The sequence below is a fragment of the Phoca vitulina genome, unplaced genomic scaffold, assembly GCF_004348235.1.
Source record: "Phoca vitulina isolate PV1807 unplaced genomic scaffold, GSC_HSeal_1.0 scaffold60, whole genome shotgun sequence".
NCBI classification, from domain to species: domain Eukaryota; kingdom Metazoa; phylum Chordata; class Mammalia; order Carnivora; family Phocidae; genus Phoca; species Phoca vitulina.
In genome coordinates this window covers 5,691,992-5,714,567 of record NW_022589763.1, presented here as the reverse complement: position 1 = coordinate 5,714,567, position 22,576 = coordinate 5,691,992, and the positions used below count along the sequence as shown (strand labels likewise).

Below are 22,576 nucleotides of genomic sequence, written 5' to 3'. Positions count from 1 at the left end.
TTGTCTTTGAGTGAATGAAGTGTTTTCTTTACTTGAAGCTTTTGAAGAGTTATTTTTCTTTAAGGGAAAAAAAAATCAAAAAGCTAGAAATGGAGAGACTTTGAAAATGTCATTGAAATAATGTCTGGGTGCAGCTGATTGAACTTATATAAACTCTTTGAAAGTGGGATTGACTAGCATTCATGTTTGATCTAGTTAAACCAATAAAATACAGGATGTAATCTTTATATAATTACAAAAGTCCCAGTGTCTGATCCTACCTGGTGGTTATAATAATGATTCAACAGGCAAACACCTTTCTTGTCTGATGTACTTTGACTCTTTATCTTTGCTGGCTTTAAGCCAGAACAAGACTTGATTGCAAATACTGTATTTTATTTTTGTTGTCAAGTGGCTTAACTGGTGAAGGCTATTGTAATCTGACTAAGAACTTCCCCCCCGGGGCAGGATGTTGAAATGTACTGGATTCTTGTATTTTTCCATTGCTCTTCTGCTCAGAGAGCCTTACAGGTGAGCAGTGTAGTTGGATGGTTCAGTGTATGTGCACCTGGCTGAAACACAGTAGCTGGAATTAATCAGGGGTTTACCAACATCCTTGATGCCATTAGGCAGGGTTCTTAGAAGTTCTTTGTAGAGATAAATAGTATGGCAAATGCTGATTGATAAAGGCAAAAGCAAAGTACAGCTGCAAAACCTTGACCGGGGCGGGGGGTGGGGGGGTGGTGGTGGATTGTTTTAAGAAAAATAGGAAACCTAAAACCCAAAAAGGAAATGTAGACAGACATATCTATGTACGTGTGCGAGCATGTGTGTGTGTGTGCGCGTATGTGGATAGAAATTTTCTGCATGGAGAGAAAACATGAATAAATTCAAAAGGCAGGGTGCCTGGGTGGCTCAGTCGTCAAGCGTCTGCCTTCTGCTCAGGTCATGATCCCAGGGTCCTGGGATCGAGTCCCACATCGGGCTCCCTGCTCAGCGGGAAGCCTGCTTCTCCCTCTCCCACTCCCCCTGCTTCTGTTCCCTCTCTCGCTGTCTCTCTCTCTGTCAAATAAATAAATAAAATCTTAAAAAAAAAAAAATTCAAAAGGCAAATGATCACTGGAAAATGTTTACAGCACCATTTATAGACAAATGAATATTAAATCTAATTGGCACTGCTACAGTTGATAAGGTTAGACAATCCAGAATCGAAATGGTAAAATGCACAGACAGTTCATGCTAAAGGAAACACACATGGCCGAAGGAAATTAAACCGAAAATAATACCTTTGCCCACTCATTGGCAAACGTGGCAAGATGGTTACCATCCAAGGAGAAAAACATGATGGGCTCCCTCTTCTGAGCCTCACTAATAAGATTGGACCGTGTTATACATAGGAACTGGGAGATTTTAAGTACGGAATTTACTCCCCCACTCCTGAAAACAATCGTAACGGCAAACAAAGTAACGTCAGTCATAATGGACTTTTTTTCTGACATCTAACCCTGTTGCAAACATTTTGCTAAATACGTGGATTATGTTTTTAATCCTTCCAAGCATTCTAGGTCGTACTATCTTCAGTAAGAAAAACAACAAAAAAACGATTACCACCATAATAATCTTTCATGCTTGCTTGCTATTGCCCCAAATATTTGGGGCTTCTCATTTTATGATTAGTGGGAAATTTTGCTTAAAACAAAAATGCTTTGGTTGAGGAAATGCATTGATGTTAATTCCCCCCCAAATGTAAACAGCTTAGCAGAGAGGCTCGACAGTTATTGGTTTGACGGGTGCAGCTGAAGGCAGGCTCTGCTCCATTCTTGGTGTTCTGTTGTTGAGGTTTGGCCATTTACCTATAGTCAAAGGAAACAAAAGGGAACTAAATCAAGGTGTGCCAGATACGTGCCTTCTCCTATACTCTATTTTTTTTTTTAATCCTCTGAGATTTAGTCCATAACAAATTTTATTTCTAGCCATAAGTCCAAATCCACTGTAATCCGCTTTCTATCTGTGGACCCACCCTCCTCTCCTGTTCTGTTCCAACTCATCAATCTGATCTGCTGCATCCTGAACCTATGATACTCAGGACCATCCTAAGCAATCCTTACCCCTCCTCCCAAGATTCTGACTCTGGAGATTCCCGCAGAACCCACCGTAAAGCTCACCCCTTGTTTTACGGAACCCTTATTCATTGTGGTGTCCCCACTGTGCGTAACCATTTGCTTCATGACTGTTGATGTTTTACTTGGCTTCTGTGAGTCCCCGTTTCTCAACTGTAAAATGGGTAGATGAAGTTGATGTCATCACGTGGGATGTGCACGTGGGCTGAATATGGCGAACATCAAAGCAAGGGCCTGCTGTGAAGATGTGGTCAATACTATAACAATAATATCGATTGATGACAATCCTGGCAAAGGCGTATCCCCCCCCATTAGTAACACTTTATCGGCCACTCCCTCGGGGCCGGCAGCAACTGCCATGTCTACTCTGCAGCCCGTGTCTGCCTCACGTGGCCTGTGATGGAAACCGTCTCTGTGAGAACCAGGAGCTGGTCCACTGGCTCATGTGAAGCATTCCAGCAAAGAGGAAAAAGGAGCTCCTGTTGAGGAGCTGGCTTAAATAAATCTATCCTAAGGCAAGAGAGGATGGGGTGCATGTCTCAAGAACAGTGCGGCAAATGCAGAGGCCGTTAAAGGGGTGTGTTACGGAAAAGCTGAGAGCAGTGTCCAAGGCAGCTTTGGAGAGCTTCCTACGTGAGGCCCACCTCACCATCTCACGTATGTCCTCCAGAGGCCCTGCCCATCTGTCCAAGACAAGAAAAGATTGGGAGGGAATGAGGCAGAAGCTGGGCCATGTCAGGGTTCCCTGCACAAGGAGCAGGACCTTCTAACCTGGTGCAAGGAGGGTGACGGTCCTCAGACCATGACCCTGGTAAAGAGGTTGTGTTGGTTTAGAAACTGGCCTTGAGCCAGTCTCCAAGATCCATGTTCACTCATTTCAGCCCGGAGTCTCTTTGGAAAGTACTTCATTGCTCTCCATCACTGGGCGATGAGCATGGAGCACTCGGGTTGGGGCCCAGATGTGCTCTGATGGGTGTGGTCCTGGGAAGTCCCAGCAGGAGCCCCCCTTGCACAGGACCCTCACCGGGGAGATGGTGAGGTGGGCCTCGCATAGGAAGCTCTCCAAAGCTGCCTTGGACGCTGCTCTCAGCTTTTCTGTAATGCATCTCTCAGTGTCTGACCTCTGCTTTTTGCTGTTGTCACCCTGTGTCTGGATGATCACTCCTGAGCCTGCCTGATCGCCCTGTAAACTTTTAGTTTGTCACCAAGCCAGGGGCTCCCTTGAAGCGTCTTGATCTGCACATAATGCTTGCTTTCTTGCACCGTTTCTACTAACCCTTCATTCCCAGTCATTAAACCATGGCCACTATTTGTCCAGCTTTGGCGTCTACCCAGTCTACTTATTTCTCTGATGTAAACCCTGCCAAAAATCATAACTTCACCTCCTCCTAGGCTGTTCATATACTTCCCCAGCTTCGGTCCTTTTTGTCCAGTGAACCTTGAGATGTAGTGAGAGCTGAGGGTGCACTGAGGATGTGCAGAGGTCAGTAGGGGGACTGGAAGGTTGATACCAGATTAGCTGAAATTGTAGGTCTGCGTTGTGATTTTGGGGATGCAAGGCTGCAAAGGAGAGTTAGGGCCGTATGGTAGATTTCATAGCTGAAGCTTTAACACGGGGCTTGCGGCCTTTTAGCCCGACGATCTGAGCCCAGTGGAGGAAACTTTCTGATCCTCTGCAGTTGAGATTGATTCAGTGGGAATCCTAGATTATGAAGATATATTATTGGAAGTGGGATATATTAAGATAGATTCTTGGGAGCAGAAGAGAGAAATGTGATCTATCCATACAATGAAATCAGACAAAAAGGAAGGAGGTACTGATTTTTGCGGCAATATAGGCAAAGCAAAACACTACAATTTAGCCAGATATGAACCATGATGCCACGTGGAAGAATCTAGACACAAAAGGCTACGTGTTCTACAATTCCATTTACATGAAATTTCCAGAATCGGTCAACTCTACAGAGGAGGAGAGTAGATCAGTGGTTGCCAAGGGGTAGAGGGAGGGAGTTGGGAGAGTGACTGACTACTAATGGATCCAAGTTTCTTTCTGGGGTTGGTGACAATGTTCAACAATTAGATAGTGGTGATGGTTGCACAGCCTTGTGAATACACTTCTCAGTATTTAGAATATACTTCTTAGTACAAACCATTGGTGTGTATACTTTAAATGAAGTGCACTTCACGTGTATGAATTATATCTCCGTGAACTTGTTATAAAAATATTTTTAAAAAGATATTTTGGTTTAATTTTCTTTTCTCTGAACAGAGGACAAAGGTAACACTACTGTTCTCTGGATAGAAGATGATCTCAAAATTCAAAGTTCAGAGATTCAGACAGAGGAAACAGACTACTGTATGTCATATGCAACCGTGAACTTCAAGGAACTGGAGGCCACAGCATCTAAGTTATGGGTTGATGGCTCTTACTATCTCTACCAACCACCCCAGCCTCACACACTGTGACATAACATACCCCAGCCGAAGGAGAAATCATGACCAAGATGTTAGTCATGGGGAATGAGATGATGCTTCCCTGCAGAAATGTGGATGCTAGATACAATAAGCCGTAGTTCTGATATTTCTTCCATACTGAGTGAATTATCAAGCCATGCTAAGTGGTGTATGTGTATTATTTCCTTATGCCCCTGACTTCATGCATGAGATAGTGTTACATTTTACAGATGGATAAACTGAGGTACAGGGATAGCAAGTCCCTTGTCCACAGTCACACATCCGGTGATAGGGAAAGAGAAGGCTTTTCGGTAAAAGCTGACTCCCAAGCTCAAACTCTTTTATTACTGTGAATGGGTTGAGATGAAAAGCCTCTGACTTGTAAATTTACCAAAACTGCTTCCTGCTGGAAAAATGTCTAGTGTTCATTTTCCTGCTGGTCTGCATCTCATAGCTCAGCACACCAGGAGAGGTGGCTCAGACGCTTTTCCTTTTAGGCAGCTTGAAATCTTTCTTATCTCATATGTTTCTGTTTCTATCATGAAGTCAAGGATGAAATTGGACTTACATTAGAGACACATTTTCTATTTTGGGAAGAGAGAACATCAGGGTGGCGAAATTGGTCTTTTGTTAAGGATGATATTGAAAAATGATACAGTATTTAGTTATCAGTTAGAAAATTACTTAATGAGCCAATATTTCTTTTTCTTTTTGCAGAACAATGGTTCCTTGATTTGGTGCCAGAATCACAAGCAATGTTCTAAGGTATGTTCCCTACAACTATATCAATATTTCTAAAAACCTTTAATTTTGGAATAATTCTAGAGTCACAGGAAGTTGCAGAGATTGCAGAGAAATTACACATATTCTTCATCCAGTTTCCACCGAAAGTTACACTTCACATATTTGTAGGACAATGTCAAAAGCAGGAAATTGACATTGGTACAGTGTACGTGTATCATCCTGTGACATTTTATCATTTGTAGATTCAATTAGTTTAGCCACTACTGCAATCAATATAACATATATCAGTTTTTCTATATATTGCCTTATTTCTCTCTCTGTAATTTTTTAATCCAAAAACATTTTAAGGAGAAAACATCTTTTGGTTAGACCAGAAGATTTACTGCATTCTACTTGCACTTAAGCTATTTTGTATATAGTTTTGTTTGTAGGAATTTGTGATATTGTGATTTATAAGACATGTGCAGTTGGTCATTCAGATGACTAGAATATACTCTTCATATATTTGATTTTCTTCCATGGTTCCTGGCTCACAGCTCCCCAAACCCTTGGGACTTTCTGAGCAATAAGAGCAATGGGACCATCTTTTGTTATATTTGGGTGTCTTGTCCTCAGTTTCTAAAATCCTTTCGGAGCCTCAGAGGCGAATGAGTGTCTTGTTACTCATAACAAGCCCCTTTCCACCACCGTGGGGTTTGTGTGAATGAGGTGACTTTTGGAACACAGCTAAGGATGGGGAACCAGCCCTGAATAGAGGGTTGGAACTTTCAGGACCACTCCCTGATTTCCAGGGAGGGGAGAGAGCTGGAGGTTGATTCAGTCACCAATGGCCAATGATTTAATCAATCATGCCTAGAGAGAGAAGCCTCCATTTAAAGCAAAACAAAAAAGGAGGGGGTTCGGAGAGCTCCCACATGTGAAACAAGTGCAGATGCAGATCTGGGGACAGGTGGTGTCCCTGGAAGCTCCCTGCCATTTCCTCGTGCCTGGCCCTGTGCATCTCTTCCATCTGCCTGCTCCTGAGCTAGTATCCTTTAAGAATAAACCCATCTAAAGTGATCTGGTAAGTAAAATGTTGCTCACGTGTTCTGAGCCACCCTAGCAAATGAATGGAAGCCGACGAGGGGGTCAGTGGGACCCACCCATCTACAGCAGGTCAGGCAAAAAGCACAGGTGACATCTGGGACTTGTGATCGGCATTGAAGTGGGGGTGGGGAGGGCATGGCAGAGGGGTGGGGAGCAGCCTGTGGGACCAAGCCCTTAACCCGTGGGATCTGACACGGTCACCAGGTAGAGTCAGAAGTGAGTTAACTTGTAGGACACTCAGCTGATGTTGGAGAACTAGGTGGATGTTTGCAGAAACTGTGCCCACCCATCCACGTGCAAGTTGGAACTGGTTGCAGAGCTTTTAGAATTGCTGGTTAAATAATTTGACTCTTTAAAAAGTCTCTTTTCTTTCTTTTTTTTTTTTTTTTAAGATTTTATTTATTTATTTAAGAGAGAGAATGAGATAGAGAGAGAGAGCATGAGAGGGGGGAGGGTCAGAGGGAGAAGCAGACTCCCCGCTGAGCAGGGAGCCTGATGTGGGACTCGATCCAGGGACTCCAGGATCATGACCTGAGCTGAAGGCAGTCGCTTAACCAACTGAGCCACCCAGGCGCCCTGAAAAGTCTCTTTTCTATTTTTGAGTATTCCTCGCTGTCTACACACACTCTAAAGTTGTCATTATATTCATTCATACATTTAATAGTGTACATTTTACCTCAATCCCAAAACATTGCAACTTTTTAAAAAAGAATATATGTAATATGTATACATATATATGTGTGTGTGTGTATGTGTTTATAATATGTGGTATATAAATAACTGAAGTTTACTACTGGCTGAAAATATTGGCAACTTTGGGATCCTAATAGTGTTTGATGAGATTCATTTCATCAACATGACTATTAGGGGCGCCTGGGTGGCTCAGTCGTTAAACGTCTGCCTTCGGCTCAGGTCATGATCCCAGGGTCCTGGGATCGAGCCCCGCATCGGGCTCCCCGCTCAGCGGGAAGCCTGCTTCTCCCTCTCCCACTCCCCCTGCTTGTGTTCCCTCTCTTGCTGTGTCTCTCTCTGTCAAATAAATAAAATCTTTTAAAAAAACAAAAACAAAAACATGACTGTTAGACTTAAAATTGAAAGTCCTTTATTTTATAACTAAAATTTTATCTGAGCAACACATAATGCTGAAATTGCATATTTATGAAGAACATTATTATTTCGAAAGGTCTTTAAAACACATTATGTCACAGTGAATGATTGTAGAATAATATTCCTAAACCAAAAACTTTATTACAATGATCCATTCCAACATCCATGCACACATTATGTCACTTAATACACAGGCATATTATTAAAAATGAAACAGAATTCTTAGGTGAAATGTGAAATAATGTGATGAAAGTAAGCTTTGCTTAGCTCTGACTTACTAAATCTTGGGCAGAAATGAAATGTCTGGTTTATGGTACTTTTACTCTTTTTATGTAATAACTTAAACATTTGTTCTGATAAGACATTTTCTAATATCTGTTGTTCTTCGGCTGGCATGTTGGGTAACTTGTTTATGTCATCATTGCAGGAAAACATATATATACATACATACAGAGAGGGAGAGAGAGGGAGAGGGAGAGAGAGAGGGAGAGGGAGAGAGAGAAAATGCCATGAGGCTGATGAAAATTCCCAAGTAGTGTTTCTGTCTTGTTTTATATTAGTTGAGTATTACATGAATTACCAGTATTATCTCTCATTTAAGCAGTCCCTTTCCTCCTTATTCCATTAAGAAATTATTTTTTATCCATTTAAAAGAAATTTGAATGGAAAAGTTTCATGTGAACTATGTTTTTAAGTATCCTAATTAAAGACCCCCCCATCCCCCACCAGGACTGCAGGTTGTTAAATCATATCTTCTCAGTGAATGATCAAGGCTGACATGAGAGACTGCATTTCACAAGAAAAGAAATCAATTCCTTTTGCCTGGAAGCAAAGAATGCATTAATAAGTCACAGCTAACCCCAACAGAAACTTTGGAATACAGTACAAAGCTGACATAAGTTTAAGGGTTGTCTTTAGTCTGAATCTTTGGGAATGAATCTTACATGCTAATCAAAATTTATCTCCTTTGGATATGATCACCACGGATACGTTTGCAGCTAAGTACAGTTTGCATTTCTTTTGAGATTTGTGGAAACTATAGAGTCTTTTGCTCTTCATCTTTAGGTTAATGAGGTGAAGCGTGAGTGATGGTAACTCCATTTTACAGATGGGGACATTCAGGCACATACCTATTTGATAATAGTTCTGGAATCCCTCAGCAGAGGGGTGGGGGTGGGGGTGTGTGCCGGAGTTTGGAACGCTGCCTCCTTCATCGTGCTGCCCAGAGATCAACAACTCGAAAACCCATTTTGAGCAAATATTGGGACAGACAAGTAACAAATAAAACCTGGAAGTAATAATGATATAACTTTCTGAATATGTTTTGAAAGATAAGGATTACATAATGTTTTGTAGAAACCACACACGCTCATCCTCTCTGGCTACCATCTACAAATATGATCTCTTCCTCCCATCTACAAATATGATCTCTTCCTCCCATCTAACTGCCCCCATCCCTGCCCCTTGTCCAGTGTGCTGTCATCTCCTGCCTGGCCCATCCACAAGCATCCTCTTGTGTCTCCAAGCTGCTGCTTCTGCCCCAAACAGTGTAGTCTCCACAGGGCTCCTGGAAAGACCCTCTAACCATCTAAGCTGAGTCATGCTGCTCTCCACTAGTTGCTCAACAAATATTTCTGATGAAGGAGTGAATGAATAAAGCCTGTGTATTATATTTTTTACTCCCCCAAAGCACATCTTTACTGCATTACCTTTACGAAAAAAGTATACATAATCCATTTTATATCTATGTAACTTAGCAAGATTATTTATTATTCATTTGGGAAATCTACACCTTTGTCCTATACTCAGTTCTCCATAATGAAGTCAGCGCTACAGACTCGAGGGTCTTTAGCACCATTCAACTCGTAGATCACATAGAGTAGTGACCTATTGTCCAGTGTAGGTTTAGGCAGTGGTTCTCAACCTGGGGTGATTTTGCTCCCAAGGGGACATTTAGCAACGGCTGGAGACATTTTTGGTTGTCACAAGTGGTGTTGGAGGGTCACAGGCATCAGGTGGGTGGAGGTCAGGATGCTGATAAACAACCCACATAGCCCCCAGGACAGCCCTGCACAGCAAGAGTTGTCTAAGTGTCCATAGTGCCAAGGTTGAGAACCCTGGTCCATGCATTTTGGCAGTTATAAAAGAAATTAAGAACACAGGTCTATTTTCAGCAGTTTTACTTTTTTATATGACAGAAAATAAAGGTACAATTTACTGGGCATGTGGTATGTGTGGAGTGCTGTCAGGGGCTTGGTACCTGTAGGAATTCTAAATTCTCCCCATATACTCGCTAATGTAGGTGGGTGGATTGCTCTTTGCCTTCTAATCCAATCTCTGTTCTAACCAAAACCTAGTTCCTCACCTGAGCAACATTACCATCTAGAATTAAGCATTTACATTTCCCAAAGCTTATTTGATGTTAAATATGGCCATCTAACGTATTTCAAGCCCATTAAACGCAATTGGAATAATTGTGAAGGACTTTTGAAATGCCTCTCTAAAAGGAACTGATTTAGCTAGAAAATGTTCTCGTTGGCTCATCCCCTTTTCTGTCCTCTGCTGTTTAGGATGCAGACCAATGGCAGGGGCTCCAGCAGCTGTCTTGGTCCATGAGTTAGCCTTGACGATGGAGGCGAGTCTGAGAATAACCAATAAGAAAGATAGAAGGTGTTTGGGTCTTTGATACCATGGAGCCCCCATTACAAGTCTTGGACTTCTCACATTATTTGAACATGAAAGATAGATAACTTTCTATGTTACTTAAAGTAACTTTTTTTTTTTACTTTATTTTTGTTGTTGTATGAAGATGCACTTGTGTGCCAGTGAACCTAATCTTGACTTTGTAATTGGCATGACCGTCTCTGTTTCACAGATGCTTAGGAGGGTTTGATGACCTTTGTACGATGTCACTTGGCTGCTAAGTACTAACAAGTACCAGAGATGGAATTTGAACTGAATTCTGATGGAATCAGAAGCCTGTGGTTTTCCCATTATATATCCTACACATTTGAAGTATCATAGAACCATAAAGATAGTATGAAAGATCTTCTGCTCAATGTAGCAGTGGATTCTTCTGGTGCTCTGGGTTTTTCCCGAACCACTCTTATGGCTACTGTGAAATGTAGAACTTCCTGAAAACATTGTGACCCAACTCTAGGGAGAGAATCATGTCTTCTTCTTGCTTTCCCATCTGCATTGTCCAATATGAAGGTAACAAGATGTTGTCTAAAGATGACCCCCCCCCCCCCTTGTTCAGCTTCATTCAGGGATCACAGCAGATGCCTGGAGAAACGGATGCCTTAGGAATTCCTCCATGAGGGTGATTGCTCACTTTGAGGGGAACACATAGCTCAGGGGAACGGGGTTTGCTACTGGGCACTCCAAAATAAACTGTTTGCGAAGTTCACATCTGAGCTCAGTGTCAGTCTAGGACGATTTGGGGCAAACTTTCTAAATATGCCAAATCTACCAAAAAATGGTACCTTTTAGAATAACTTACTCTTACAACTTCACTTTTAGTAGTAACTAAATAGTAAGATCATCTGGGAGGCAAACCATAAGAAACTCTTAACTCTAGGGAACAAACTGAGGGTTGCTGGAGGGGAGGTGGGTGGGGGGATGGGGTAGCTGGGTGATGGGCATTAAGGAGGGCACGGGATGTGATGAGCACTGGGTGTTCTATGCAACTGACAAATCACTAAGTTCTACCCCTGAAACTAGTAATGTGCTCTATTTTAACTAACTTGAATTGAAATAAAATCTAAAAAAAATAAGATTATCTGTTTCTAATTAAGACCATAAACATATGCCTTTGGCATAAAAGAGGCATTTTTCTATTCTATCTAACTAATCTTCATGATCAATTTTTGTCTTAATGTTTTCATCCAAGCAATCCCAAATACTTTGGGGGATGAGATATTATTGTGGTGCTATAAAAACCTAATAAAATATCCAAATAAAAGTTCAGTTTTGGGGGCGCCTGGGTGGCTCAGTCATTAAGCGTCTGCCTTCGGCTCAGGTCATGATCCCAGGGTCCTGGGATCGAGCCCCACATCGGGCTCCCTGCTTAGCGGGAAGCCTGCTTCTCCCTCTCCCACTCCCCCTGCTTGTGTTCCCTCTCTTGCTGTGTCTCTCTCTGTCAAATAAATAATAAAAAAAAAAAGTTCAATTTTGACAATGTACATTATTTTAAGAACTTCTTTTAATTAATCTGTCTCTTAAATAACACATTTTTCTATACCAAATATAGTATAAATTTCCTAATTTTTTCCCCATATATTGCAATAGGATGGCTGTTCAGGCCTTTCATTTATGTTTTTATTTTAACATTTGCTTGAAATACAGTTCATTTAGTTCTAATAGAGTTTGATTATTTCAAGTTCAACAAATACTCATTGAGCATGTCCTATATCCCAGGCCCTCGTGATTAATATAACATCACATTTGGTCTTTCCTCTTACTTTTTACCTTTTTAGCTTGCTGAGCAAATCCCCTTTTTTTAAAAATCTTCATTCCTTTTAAAAAACTGGCACAGGATCCCTTAAGAGTCCCCAGGATTGTGTGACAGGCCCATAGCCCACCTTCTCCTTATCTCACCATCTAGAGTATTTGTGCATTTTTAGGATCCATCCTTCCTTTGCTCTCTGCTGATCCCATAATTCTTTCCCTATTCTAGCTCCCTCCCCTTTCTACCACTCGGATTTCCCCCTGAACTGATGCATTAATTGGTTATTATGCAAGTGAGCGTGTTCCTTTTAGATTCTGCCCACTCTTTGGGGGTTTTCACAGCCCGTAACTCAGGACTCACCTGGATGGAAATACTTAGCTACAAAGGACAGAACTGTTGGAGTGAGCCCCTGACTTCTGGATGTTAGGATTGTGTTAGGAGTTAGGTGGGTGGAGGTGAGGGAAGGTGAGTGATGCACACCATTGGCATCACTCTTTATAGGAAGGATGGACAGAAGAATTCTGGAGCTAGGAGAACTTTAGGAATTCTTTCGTAGTGCAGTTGGGGAATCTAATCCTAAGGCACAGATGTATCCTGCCAAAGGCAACCTCCACCTCAGTGGAAGGCCTTATTCTCAGAACCTATTTTCCATTGGGTGTAATTTCTCTGAAGACCAGTTTAGGGATGATTTTGGAGCATTAGCCAGGAGATTTGAATTGGTGGGCAAGATAGCCTGGTATTTTGTCTCAGTGGAGAAGTCAAGACTGTTTTTATGAACCATTCTATCATGTCAAGATTATCTTTTTTCTTTTTTTGATTTCACCTTATTTTAAAGATTTTATTTATTTGAGAGAGCGAGAGCAAGAGCATGAGTGGGAGTGTGCAGAGGGAAAGGGAGAAGCGGGCTCCCCGCTGAGCAGGGAGCCTGACGTGGGGCTTGATCCAAGGACCCTGAGATCATGACCTGAGCTGAAGGTAGACGCCTAACCAACTGAGCCACCCAGGCGCCCCTAGAATATCTTTTTTTCTTGATAGCTTCTTTTTTTAAAAAACTATGACATTCTGTTTTTTTTAAAAAAGATTTTATCTATTTGACACAGAGAGAGAGCCAGAGAGCACAAGCACAAGAACAGCAGAGGGAGAAGGAGAAGGAGAGGGAGAAGCAGGCTCCCCACTGAGCAGGGAGCCCAATGTGGGGCTCCATCCCAGGACCCTGAGACCATGACCTGAGCTGAAGGCAGACGCCTAACTGACTGAGCCACCCAGGCGTCCCTCAATGTGACATTGTATTAAGCACAGTACTGTGATATTGTGATTTGTAATACATACATATTTGGTCTTCATCCCCATTTCTGGCACAGAGCTCCTAAAACCCTTGAAAGTCCCTAAATGGAGAGAACAGTAAAGATGCCTTTTGTTATGTTAATGAGGCGACATTTGGAAGGCACCTCAAGAATGGAGGCTGGCTGCCGGTGGAGCCAACCATGGGCCTAGAGCGTTAGGACTTCTGGTTCCACCCCCAGACCTCCAGGGAGGGGAGAAGGGCGGGAGTTCAGTCTTTGATGGCCAGTGATTACATCGTGCCTAGGTAATGAAGCCTCTGTAAAAACACAAAAGGAGGGTTTAGGAGGGCTTCCAGGTTGATGAACGTGTGCTGGGAGAGCGGTGCTGGGAGAGTGGTGCCGTTGGAGAGGACGTGGAAGCCTCGCACTCTTTCCCCATTACTGTTCCTGTGAATCTCCTCTGTCTGGCTGTTCCTGACTTACATCCCTTATAATAAACTGGCGATCTAGTAAGTGACGTATTTCTCTGAGTTCTGTGAGCTGCTCTAGGAAATCCCTTGAACTCCAGGAGGGGGTTGTGGGAGTCTCCTGGTCAGAAGCACAGATGACGAGCTGAGCTGGTAGGAGGAACACAGTCTTCCAGGACTGAGCCCTTCACTGTGGGATCCCATGCCATCCCCAGATAGACGGTGTCAGAACGGAGCCGAATGGCTTGTTGGTGTAGGGAAGCGCATCCTCCACACACACATTGTAATTAGTGTCCCGTACTTTATGCCAGGGGTCAGCAGTAGAGGCCAGATAGTAAATATTTTCATCTTTTGCAGCCCATAAGCTTTCTGCGGCAACGATCAACTCTGCCATTGTAGCAGGAAATCAGTGACCGATAATACATCAACAAGTGAGTGTGGCTGTGTTCCAATAAAACTTTATTTATGGACACTGAAATTTGAATTTCATGTCATTTTCACATGTCATGAAATTTTATTTTTCCCTAACCATTTAAAAATGTAAAAACAATTCTTAGCTCACCAGCTGTATGAAAACAGGTGCCAGGCTGGATTTGGCCATTTGTGATAGTTTGCCAGTCTCTTCTATGCCGTGGCATTCACATATGCAAAACCAAACTTAAACAAAACAATAAAATGCTTTCTTCTACAAAGACATATCTTGATGTATTCAAACAAAAACAGACAGTTTCTAACATCATTTATGGAACATTGTTGCGTGTGAAGAATTTTGAATGAATGCATGATAAACAATAGTAAGAAAACGTCAAAGAAAAAAATCACAGTTTTTGAAAATTCAGTGTTGAAATGGGATTATGAGAGCCAGCAAAAATTGTGAAGGACTTCAAATTGAGCAAAACAAAAGCGACTTCAGAATGGATGTCCTCTGTTAGACCTTTCCAGGTTATCTCCATTGTTCATTGTCTTTGAGCTATTTTCTTAGTCTACAAATGGTAGAGAGCTGATAATAATGCAGATGATGCTTGTCCATGGAAATGCAAATGAATCGTGGCCATCGGAATGCAATTGATGCTCACCCCATGAATAGACCGTTTTGCATCTATCTGTTAAATCCGGTCCAGCACGTCTTGTTGTATGTGAATATATTTATATTTATATTTCCTGGATTTCTCCTTTGAGCCAAATGTAACCTATTCTTGGTCCTTGCACTATTTCATGGGTGAAATCTAATCATTCACACATGTTCATTTTACGTTTGCACGAGAGTCATGCATTCACTTTATAAAAGATTTATCCTTTCACATTATGCTCTGTTACCTTGTACCTAGGCACCTCGCTCTTGGTGACAAGCCACTTATCTGTGGGAAGCATGGTGCTCATCCTTCTTCTCCTTATGGGTGTTGTAACTCACTCCCTTGACTTGTTTCCCATTTGGTTCTGAGGATATGTGTTTAAAAGCAGTTATTTAGGGCCCAGTCTCCTTGCCTTGGCATGCTGCTTTGATCTCAGTGGGAGTTCAGTTCTTATAAGGGCTGCAACTCCAAATTCTTAGTCATGTTCCAGGTTTATTCAGAGCCAAATTTAGAGGTGAGGAATATTGGTTTTGCTTGTATGAATATCTGAACATCTGGATGGCTTCATTTGACATCTATGAAATTTATTGGATAAGGGTCAAACCTCTGAAACACAGCAGAACGCGGCTGTTGAAGGTTTTTGTTTTGTGTTAGATGCTTTCTATCATGTATGTGGTGAATCCATAGAGCCGGAGGAAAACATATCTTACGGAGGAAAATGAAAACCTTGGGCCCACATGGAAATGCACTGTGTCTGAATATCCAAGAACATCCTTCACTTCTTTGCAACTCTAATAAACAGTGGATGAAAAATTTCGGATGTTTTATATAGTTTAAAACATTTAAAGCCTATGGTAATACTTACTGATATTTCTATAGTTTTCCCTGACTTTATACAATCAACTTCAAGGACAAAGTTGATGTATATCGAATATCCCTTATCTAACATAGGCAAAGCCACTATGGACAGTGATTGTCAAGTGTAGATTTGTACCACTGGAAGAGATTGCTTCTTCTAGAAAATTTCCCAAGTGGAATGATTAATTCCCTTTATTGTGGTACCAGTGCTATTTCCATAAGTGAAAATCATGACATTATTTCTCAGGAGAAAATCAATAGGATATCATATCTGAGAAGAGAGGACTGTTCTACCATTTCTTTAAACCAGTGGTGGAATTAAAATTTGCATGGAATGCATATGAGAAGAATTTAAGGGCGAGCTGAGTCCTTGAACTTCAGTCTAAATGCAGATGACAATCTCTTGACCAACAAGCATGAGTTAGGTCTACTTACGCATCATCCTTCTCAAGTACTCTCTCCAGTGTTGTTCTGCAGAACGTGCCAAAGGATATCATCTCTGATGTAAAGGCAGAAATGGGGAAAAAAGAGAGAGAGAGAGAGAGAGAGAAAGGAGAGAATATGAAGCAGACAAAACCAAAAATAACTTATAAACGGGGTCAGGAAGCATCCAGAGTCAAAATGCGTGATTAGCGTCTCTGGGTGGCCGGGACTTGCAAAACTTCATTTCTTAAATGGTGAGGAAGCAGAGTTGAGCTGTGTGAGAAAGGCTGAAGGCTTCCAGCCGCGTCCCTTGTAGCGATAATGCAGGTAGGTCGAGGAGTTAATGGTTGAAACAATTAAGAGATTTGTGCCCCCTTCCGTCGGCCCCAGCCTCCTGGAATGCGCGCTCCCAGTTCTAATTGCTGCCTCCAGCGTTGAAGGCGGCCTGAGCTGGTGTCTCCGATTTGCTTCTCCTCACATGTCATTCTTATGGTAAGTGTTTTCTGCTCTCATGCTGGGAACTTTTATCAAACATATTAGTGAGCTTTTGGGTGATCATTAGCCTGCAGTAGCTGGAACATTCCAGGCTTTTTTAACCTAGAAACTAGCCTGAAAGAACATGCAAAGCCTCCTGCTAGACTCAGAGCACAATCAACATGTAAGGTAAAGAACAGGTTCTTATTTAGATTTAAATCCAACACATGTGACATGTTAATGGCCCAATGTGTTTCCCATTTTCCATATCAATTTTTATGGGTATGAAAGACGCGTCCACCTGCTGTAAACTTCAAAGCAAAGACCCGTGGGAGGGAAAAAGCCACCTCCGTGTAAGTCTTTATTTGCGCCCTTGCCTACTCTCTATTTCTCATCCTGTCCGATGAAAGAAGATGCCAACAAAATCTCTTACTTGGTTCACAATTGAAGAAGGGTTCCTGAAAGCTGGCTTTAGAAAGGGAATCTGTTGGAACATATGAAAAACAGCTCAGTCAGGATGTATGACATGGTGATTACGGTCTGACAGATGTGTTGGAGTTGTAATGTATTCATCAGGAGGCACTCGGAGCGTGGAAGAGCGACGATCGCTTGAAGATGTTGGGGTTTGATCCGGCAGCTGGTAGAAAGCACCAGCGTTGGGGACTGTTAGGCTTTAGAAAGGAAACAGCGTTGGCTTTCAGTGGCTGGGGGGTCAAATTTGTGGGCATCACACACGTGATTGTCCTTTGTTGGCCTGCTTCCCCCAAGAAGGGCCCTTGCCAAAATATTCTTGGTGATGGAGGGGCGAAGCAAAAACTCACACTGGGATTCAGCCCATCAGCATTTGCTTAGCTATGTTCATAATTTGGACCCCATCCGGTAGGTAATCCTTGACATGAGAGTCAAGTCGAGTTTTTTTACCTATTCATACACAGGATTTCCTCTTAGAAATCTGATTTGTGCTGGTGCATCATCTGCCTTGGAAACATGATGTCTTCATGGTTTTAAGAGAACAATCATTACAAGAAAATAAATCTAGGTTTTATTTTATTTCTTTATTTTATCTCTTTATTTTTTAGTAATCTCTACACCTAGTGTAGGGCTCGAACTCACGACCCCAAGATCAAGAATCGCGTGTTCTACTGACTGAGCCAGCCAGGCGCCTGAAATCTAGGTTTTATGTTATTTTATTTGATTTTATTTTTTGAAATCTAGGTTTTATTATTTATTTATTTATTATTTATTTTTTTAAAGATTTTATTTATTTGAGAGAGAGAAAAAGAGAGAGTGCATGAGACGGGGGAGGGTGAGAGGGAGAAGCAGACTCCCTGCCGAGCAGGGAGGCTGATGCAAGACTCAATCCCGGGACTCCAGGATCATGACCTGAGCCAAAGGCAGTGGTTTAACCAACTGAGCCACCCAGGCACCCTGAAATCTAGGTTTGAATTTTAACTCTTTTTTTTACTAGCTGAGTGAACAAGGACACACTCTTGCTGTCTATCTTGCCTGAAAAATTATGGGCTAATTTCTGCAAACTAATTGTCCTTTCTCGAAAGTTCTTATCTTTGACCTATTTGATTCAGAAGAATTTCCATCACCCTATAAATAATGACATGCAGCTACCTGGGTATATTCATTTTGCAACTAGTTCAGGTCAGAGACCTCCCTTGTAAGATTCATCGCTCAAAGCATGATTTCCTTGGGTGATTTGAAGTGTGTGTGTGTGGTGGCTAAGCTGGACATTTGTTTTAAATTCTTTTTTAGCCTAAAATTAAAGTACTCTGGCTGTACTATATGAGATTTACTCCTGAGGTCTACCTTCTATTTTCTTCTGGATTGAAAGAGAAAATAAATTTTTTTTTTAGGAAGATCTTTGTCAAGTACTCCCCTTACCTTTGATGCATGTCTACGCAGAGGTTACATTGCCTTCTTACTCAGACATCTTAGTTAGGATCTTTAATTTCCACAGTGGCTGTTGGGCTGACAAAAGTTCTGCTGGTTGTGAAGTGACAGTGACTCATTCACAGAGCCGCCGTACTCCTGATGCTCGCCAAGCAGCCGGCCATCTAACGCGCTGTAGCCCCGTGCCACCAGAAGTCAGCAGGGGGAATGATCTTTAGACATACCTGGTGGATACATTGTTTCCAGATGCTGTGCAGTCTATGCCTTCATTACAGAACTAACCCTTCTACCTTTCCCGTCTCAAGATTGTCCTTTAACAAATGGCTTTTATTCAGTGCGTGTTGCTACAATGCACATGTGGTATTCTCAGAACCTGTCTCACAGACCCAGCCGCTGGGACTACGCCGAGGAGCTTGGGCACATTGGTGTGTTACTCCGTGCCATCCTTAGGAGGAAGCTTGCGAGAGCATGCGTGGTTTTGGCATTATCAGTACTGATTACGTTTCCCCTAGAAGTTGGCAGGGTTTTTTTCTTTTCCCCTCCTGTGGATACCGTGTACCTTAACCAATAGTGTTTTCTCCTTGAATTGGCTGTTAGAAAGCTAAAAGATAAATAAAATACCCTATTTTTAACAAGGGTACTGAAATAAATCCCATGTATTTTGGAAATTAGCTTTATCCTGACTCCATCTATTTGTTTATTCTCTCTGTTTTTAATCTCCCTTTATCTTGTTTTTCCCACACACTTAAGATTAGTGTTTTGGCTGAATCCTGTGGATCTCGGTCAATGGTTTTTGAACGCCTTTAAGAGTGAAAAGGGCTGTCGATAAATTCATAAACCCACAAAACAAGAAATAACTAGAAAGTTGCCATATTGAGGTTGCAACGTGCCTGAGGAGTCCTTTGGCTTCCTGGACCATTTCATCCACAATTTCATGGTTAGCCAAGATGAGGTGACGAGACATCTGTATTGAGAGCTGTAGTCTTGCCACTGGGAAGTGATGATTACGGCATCATACTTGGGAAGGAGCGGTGCTTGCCACTTGTCAACTAGGTAATGGCTGTCACTGGGCAAAAGAAACAAGAAAAAGCCATTTGAATGATGAACCCAGGGGGAGTGCAGTATAAACGTGTTCTGATGGGAAATGAGGTAAGTGGAGCAAAGGTGGAAGGCTTTTGTGTGTGTGCACCCTTTGGAACCAAAGGGCTTTGGCCCTGTCTTCACAGATCTTAAGTCATAAATAGCAGAGGTCAAAGAATAGTCTTTAAAACTACACAATAAAGAAAGGACTTCTCTCAACTGGCTCCTTTCAGAGCATAGCCACCAGTGTGGGTGAGTTCATTTTCCATTTGTGTGGAGGGAAAAAATGACTTAAAGTGTGCACTTTGTAAAGATGTCTTTCTTCTCTCTCTTCTTTCCATTATTATTAGTAGTAATTGTTTATGTTGATTTCTATGAAGAACGTCCTCAATCTGCCTTAGGCCCTGGGAGTCCATACTGAAAATTTTAAGCCATGGAGAAATACACGTAGATAAACTGGGTTTTCAGCTTCTCGAGCTACAGTGGAAACTCCAGTCAAGTGACCGTGGGAATCACAACGTGATTTTCATCTTAGCAAGAGCTCCGTGCACGTCTGTCCGTGCATCTCTTCCTGGTGGAAGACAGGTTGGGGATAAGGCAGAGAGGAACAGGAGAAGTTTGCTAGTGGTTAGAAAAATGGGATCACATGGCATCGCCTTATTAAACAATATGCATTCCAAGTGATTACAAGTGACTAATTCTGCGTCAAGTTGCACATAAGGAACACTGTTTGCAGGAGGAACCTCTGAAAGCTGCTGGGGCCAGGACAAGCCTTGCACTGTGCAAGCAAAGATCACTTTAAGAGTCTCGGCCGCCCGCAGATGTGGCCCGATTCAGCCTTTTGCAGACTTTTCTCATGTGCCTTGATGGCAGTATTGTTGAGAGGACAAGGGGAGCTGCCTAGCGCCGCCTGGGGACACAGCCCGTCTTGGGCTCTGCTTGCTGATGAAGGTAGGGCTTTGAAGCCCGTACAGCTCCTGGTTCTCACAGCTGAAAGGTTGAACTTGGGCGGTTGCAGATCAATGAGCTGCGTTTCCCAAGAGAAACTGCACAATGGCTCCGGGACTATTAAGCTGTGAAGATTCATGCCTTCGCGTTTGGGAGTGTGTGTTCAGCAACTTTTCCTTGGGGAGGGGAGGGGGGCATGTGAGCTTTGGCTTTTTACATCCAACTGTATGCACATTTTCCCTTTTTGTACGAGGAAATAATGCCTGCACTAAGGATAACCCTCCCCTCCTCCTAAATCCTTCCACAAAAAGATACTTATTAAGGCTGGTATTCTGAAGAACTAAATGCTTCTTTAACTTTGCTTTATCTGCTTCAATGAGCACAGTGTACCGAGTCCGGGGAATTCACATTACGGCCGAGAGCGGCCCTCCCTATTCTCTGGGGCTCTTTGGGCACAGAAATAATCCCTTCCTAGGATCTTTTGAGAAAGCAACTCAACTATGCAGGCTAATCAACTGTAAATCGTGGCCAACTCGAAAAGTGTTGCATGAAGTAGCATCGAAAAGTGTTCTGATCACCAGAAAGCCCTGTTGCTCAGTCTCTCTAAACACAGACCGTCGTCCCAGGACCCAGGACACATTCGAGGCAAATGCACTTACTTGCTATATTTTAAAGCTCCAGCATGCTGCTCTGCTCCCTCCTGACCCCATCCCCACTTTTGTCCTGTGCACTCTGTGTATGTTTCCCTATTTCGTTTCTTTCTCATTTTCAGACAAAAAGGCAGTGAAACCCCTTAGGACTTCTGTTTTCCAAGTGGTAATGGAGAATATATAAGGAGGCATGAACTCTGATGGCATGTGAAATTGCATACACGGGGAAGCTTTTCTGGGTGGCTTCTAAACCATTTTCTGCCCCACCCGATACAGTCTCTGGCAGGAAAAATCATCTAGGCCGGGAGAGTCACGTCTGCACGCGTGTGTACCGCTCTGCTGAAATGCCCCGATGCTCTAACGGTAGCGGTCATTCTGCAGAGAGGCGCGTCTCGACTGGGACTCAGGCCCTACTAGTTTGCCTGCATTCTCCTTGGCTTGCGGGATAATGTCGGCGATGCATTTATAATCACATAAATCCAGTATTAAGACACTCAAAGAATAGGATTGAAGCCTCTCTTTCTGACTCACCAGAATCTAACAGCAATGGGACGATGGCATTTGCTCTCCGATATTTGGAAGGCAGAGTCAGAAGTCCTTTCTCGGCCAGCAACGTGTCCCTTCTTTCCCTGCTTTGTTCTCCTTGCTGTTCCTTCATCTCTACAGACACAAAACCCTGCAATATTTCTGTCCTGAGCTGTGGATACAGCTCTATACTGGCCTTTTCTGGTTGACGGTCCTGTAGAAACTCTTGCAGTTACGGTGTCTTCATTCAAACACGTTTCTTCTGCTGTTGGTGTGAGAGGCAGTGAGCGGCGTGGTGCAGAGTCTGGTCTTTGGGTTCCAGGCCTGACAGTGGGACTCACAAGCTCCGTGACCTGGACTGAGTTGCTTATTTGCACTCAGCAAACCCATATCTCTCCCTGGATTCTTAATATTAATTAAAAACGTGAATATTCACTCAATCACGTGAGCTAAAAGCCGCCTTCTCCTTTACCTTTATGTCCATCCTTCTGTAAAGCTTTCACATTTGTCTCTCAGACTATTTTGCCATCCCTTCTGCTGTAGCTCAAGCATGCATTGTCCCAGAAATACACTAGTTTGAACACGCCTATCAATTAAGAACAAGAAAAATAAAAATTTTTATTTTATCTTCACGTGTTCCCTATTTGATGTTCTTCCCTTCTTTAAGATTTTATTTGTTTATTTGAGAGAGAGAGAGAGAGCGAGCAGGAGCCAAGGGGAGGGGCAGAGGAGAGGGAGAAGCAGACTCCCAGCTGAGCAGGGAGCCCGATGCGGGACTCGATCCCAGGACCCCGGGATCATGACCTGAGCCAAAGGCAGTCGCTTAACCGACTGAGCTACCCAGGTGTCCCTGATGTTCTTCCCTTCTTTATGTAGATCTGAGTTCCTGACCTATATTATTTTTCTTTTCTCTAAAGAACTTTTTAACATTTCTTGCAAGGCAGGTCTATTAG

The 22,576-nt window shown here is 42.6% G+C and overlaps 1 protein-coding gene across 5 annotated transcripts in view; it reads left to right on the top strand.

The window, feature by feature from the left end:
- ANOS1 (anosmin 1) overlaps positions 1–22,576 on the top strand; it is a 696,329-nt gene that overhangs the window by 532,975 nt on the left and 140,778 nt on the right. For all 5 annotated transcript variants that reach the window (XM_032391219.1, XM_032391217.1, XM_032391218.1 and 2 more), the window contains one exon: positions 5,271–5,318. In XM_032391219.1, coding sequence (XP_032247110.1) covers positions 5,271–5,318 — 48 coding nt within the window. The remainder of the gene's footprint in view (positions 1–5,270; positions 5,319–22,576) is intronic.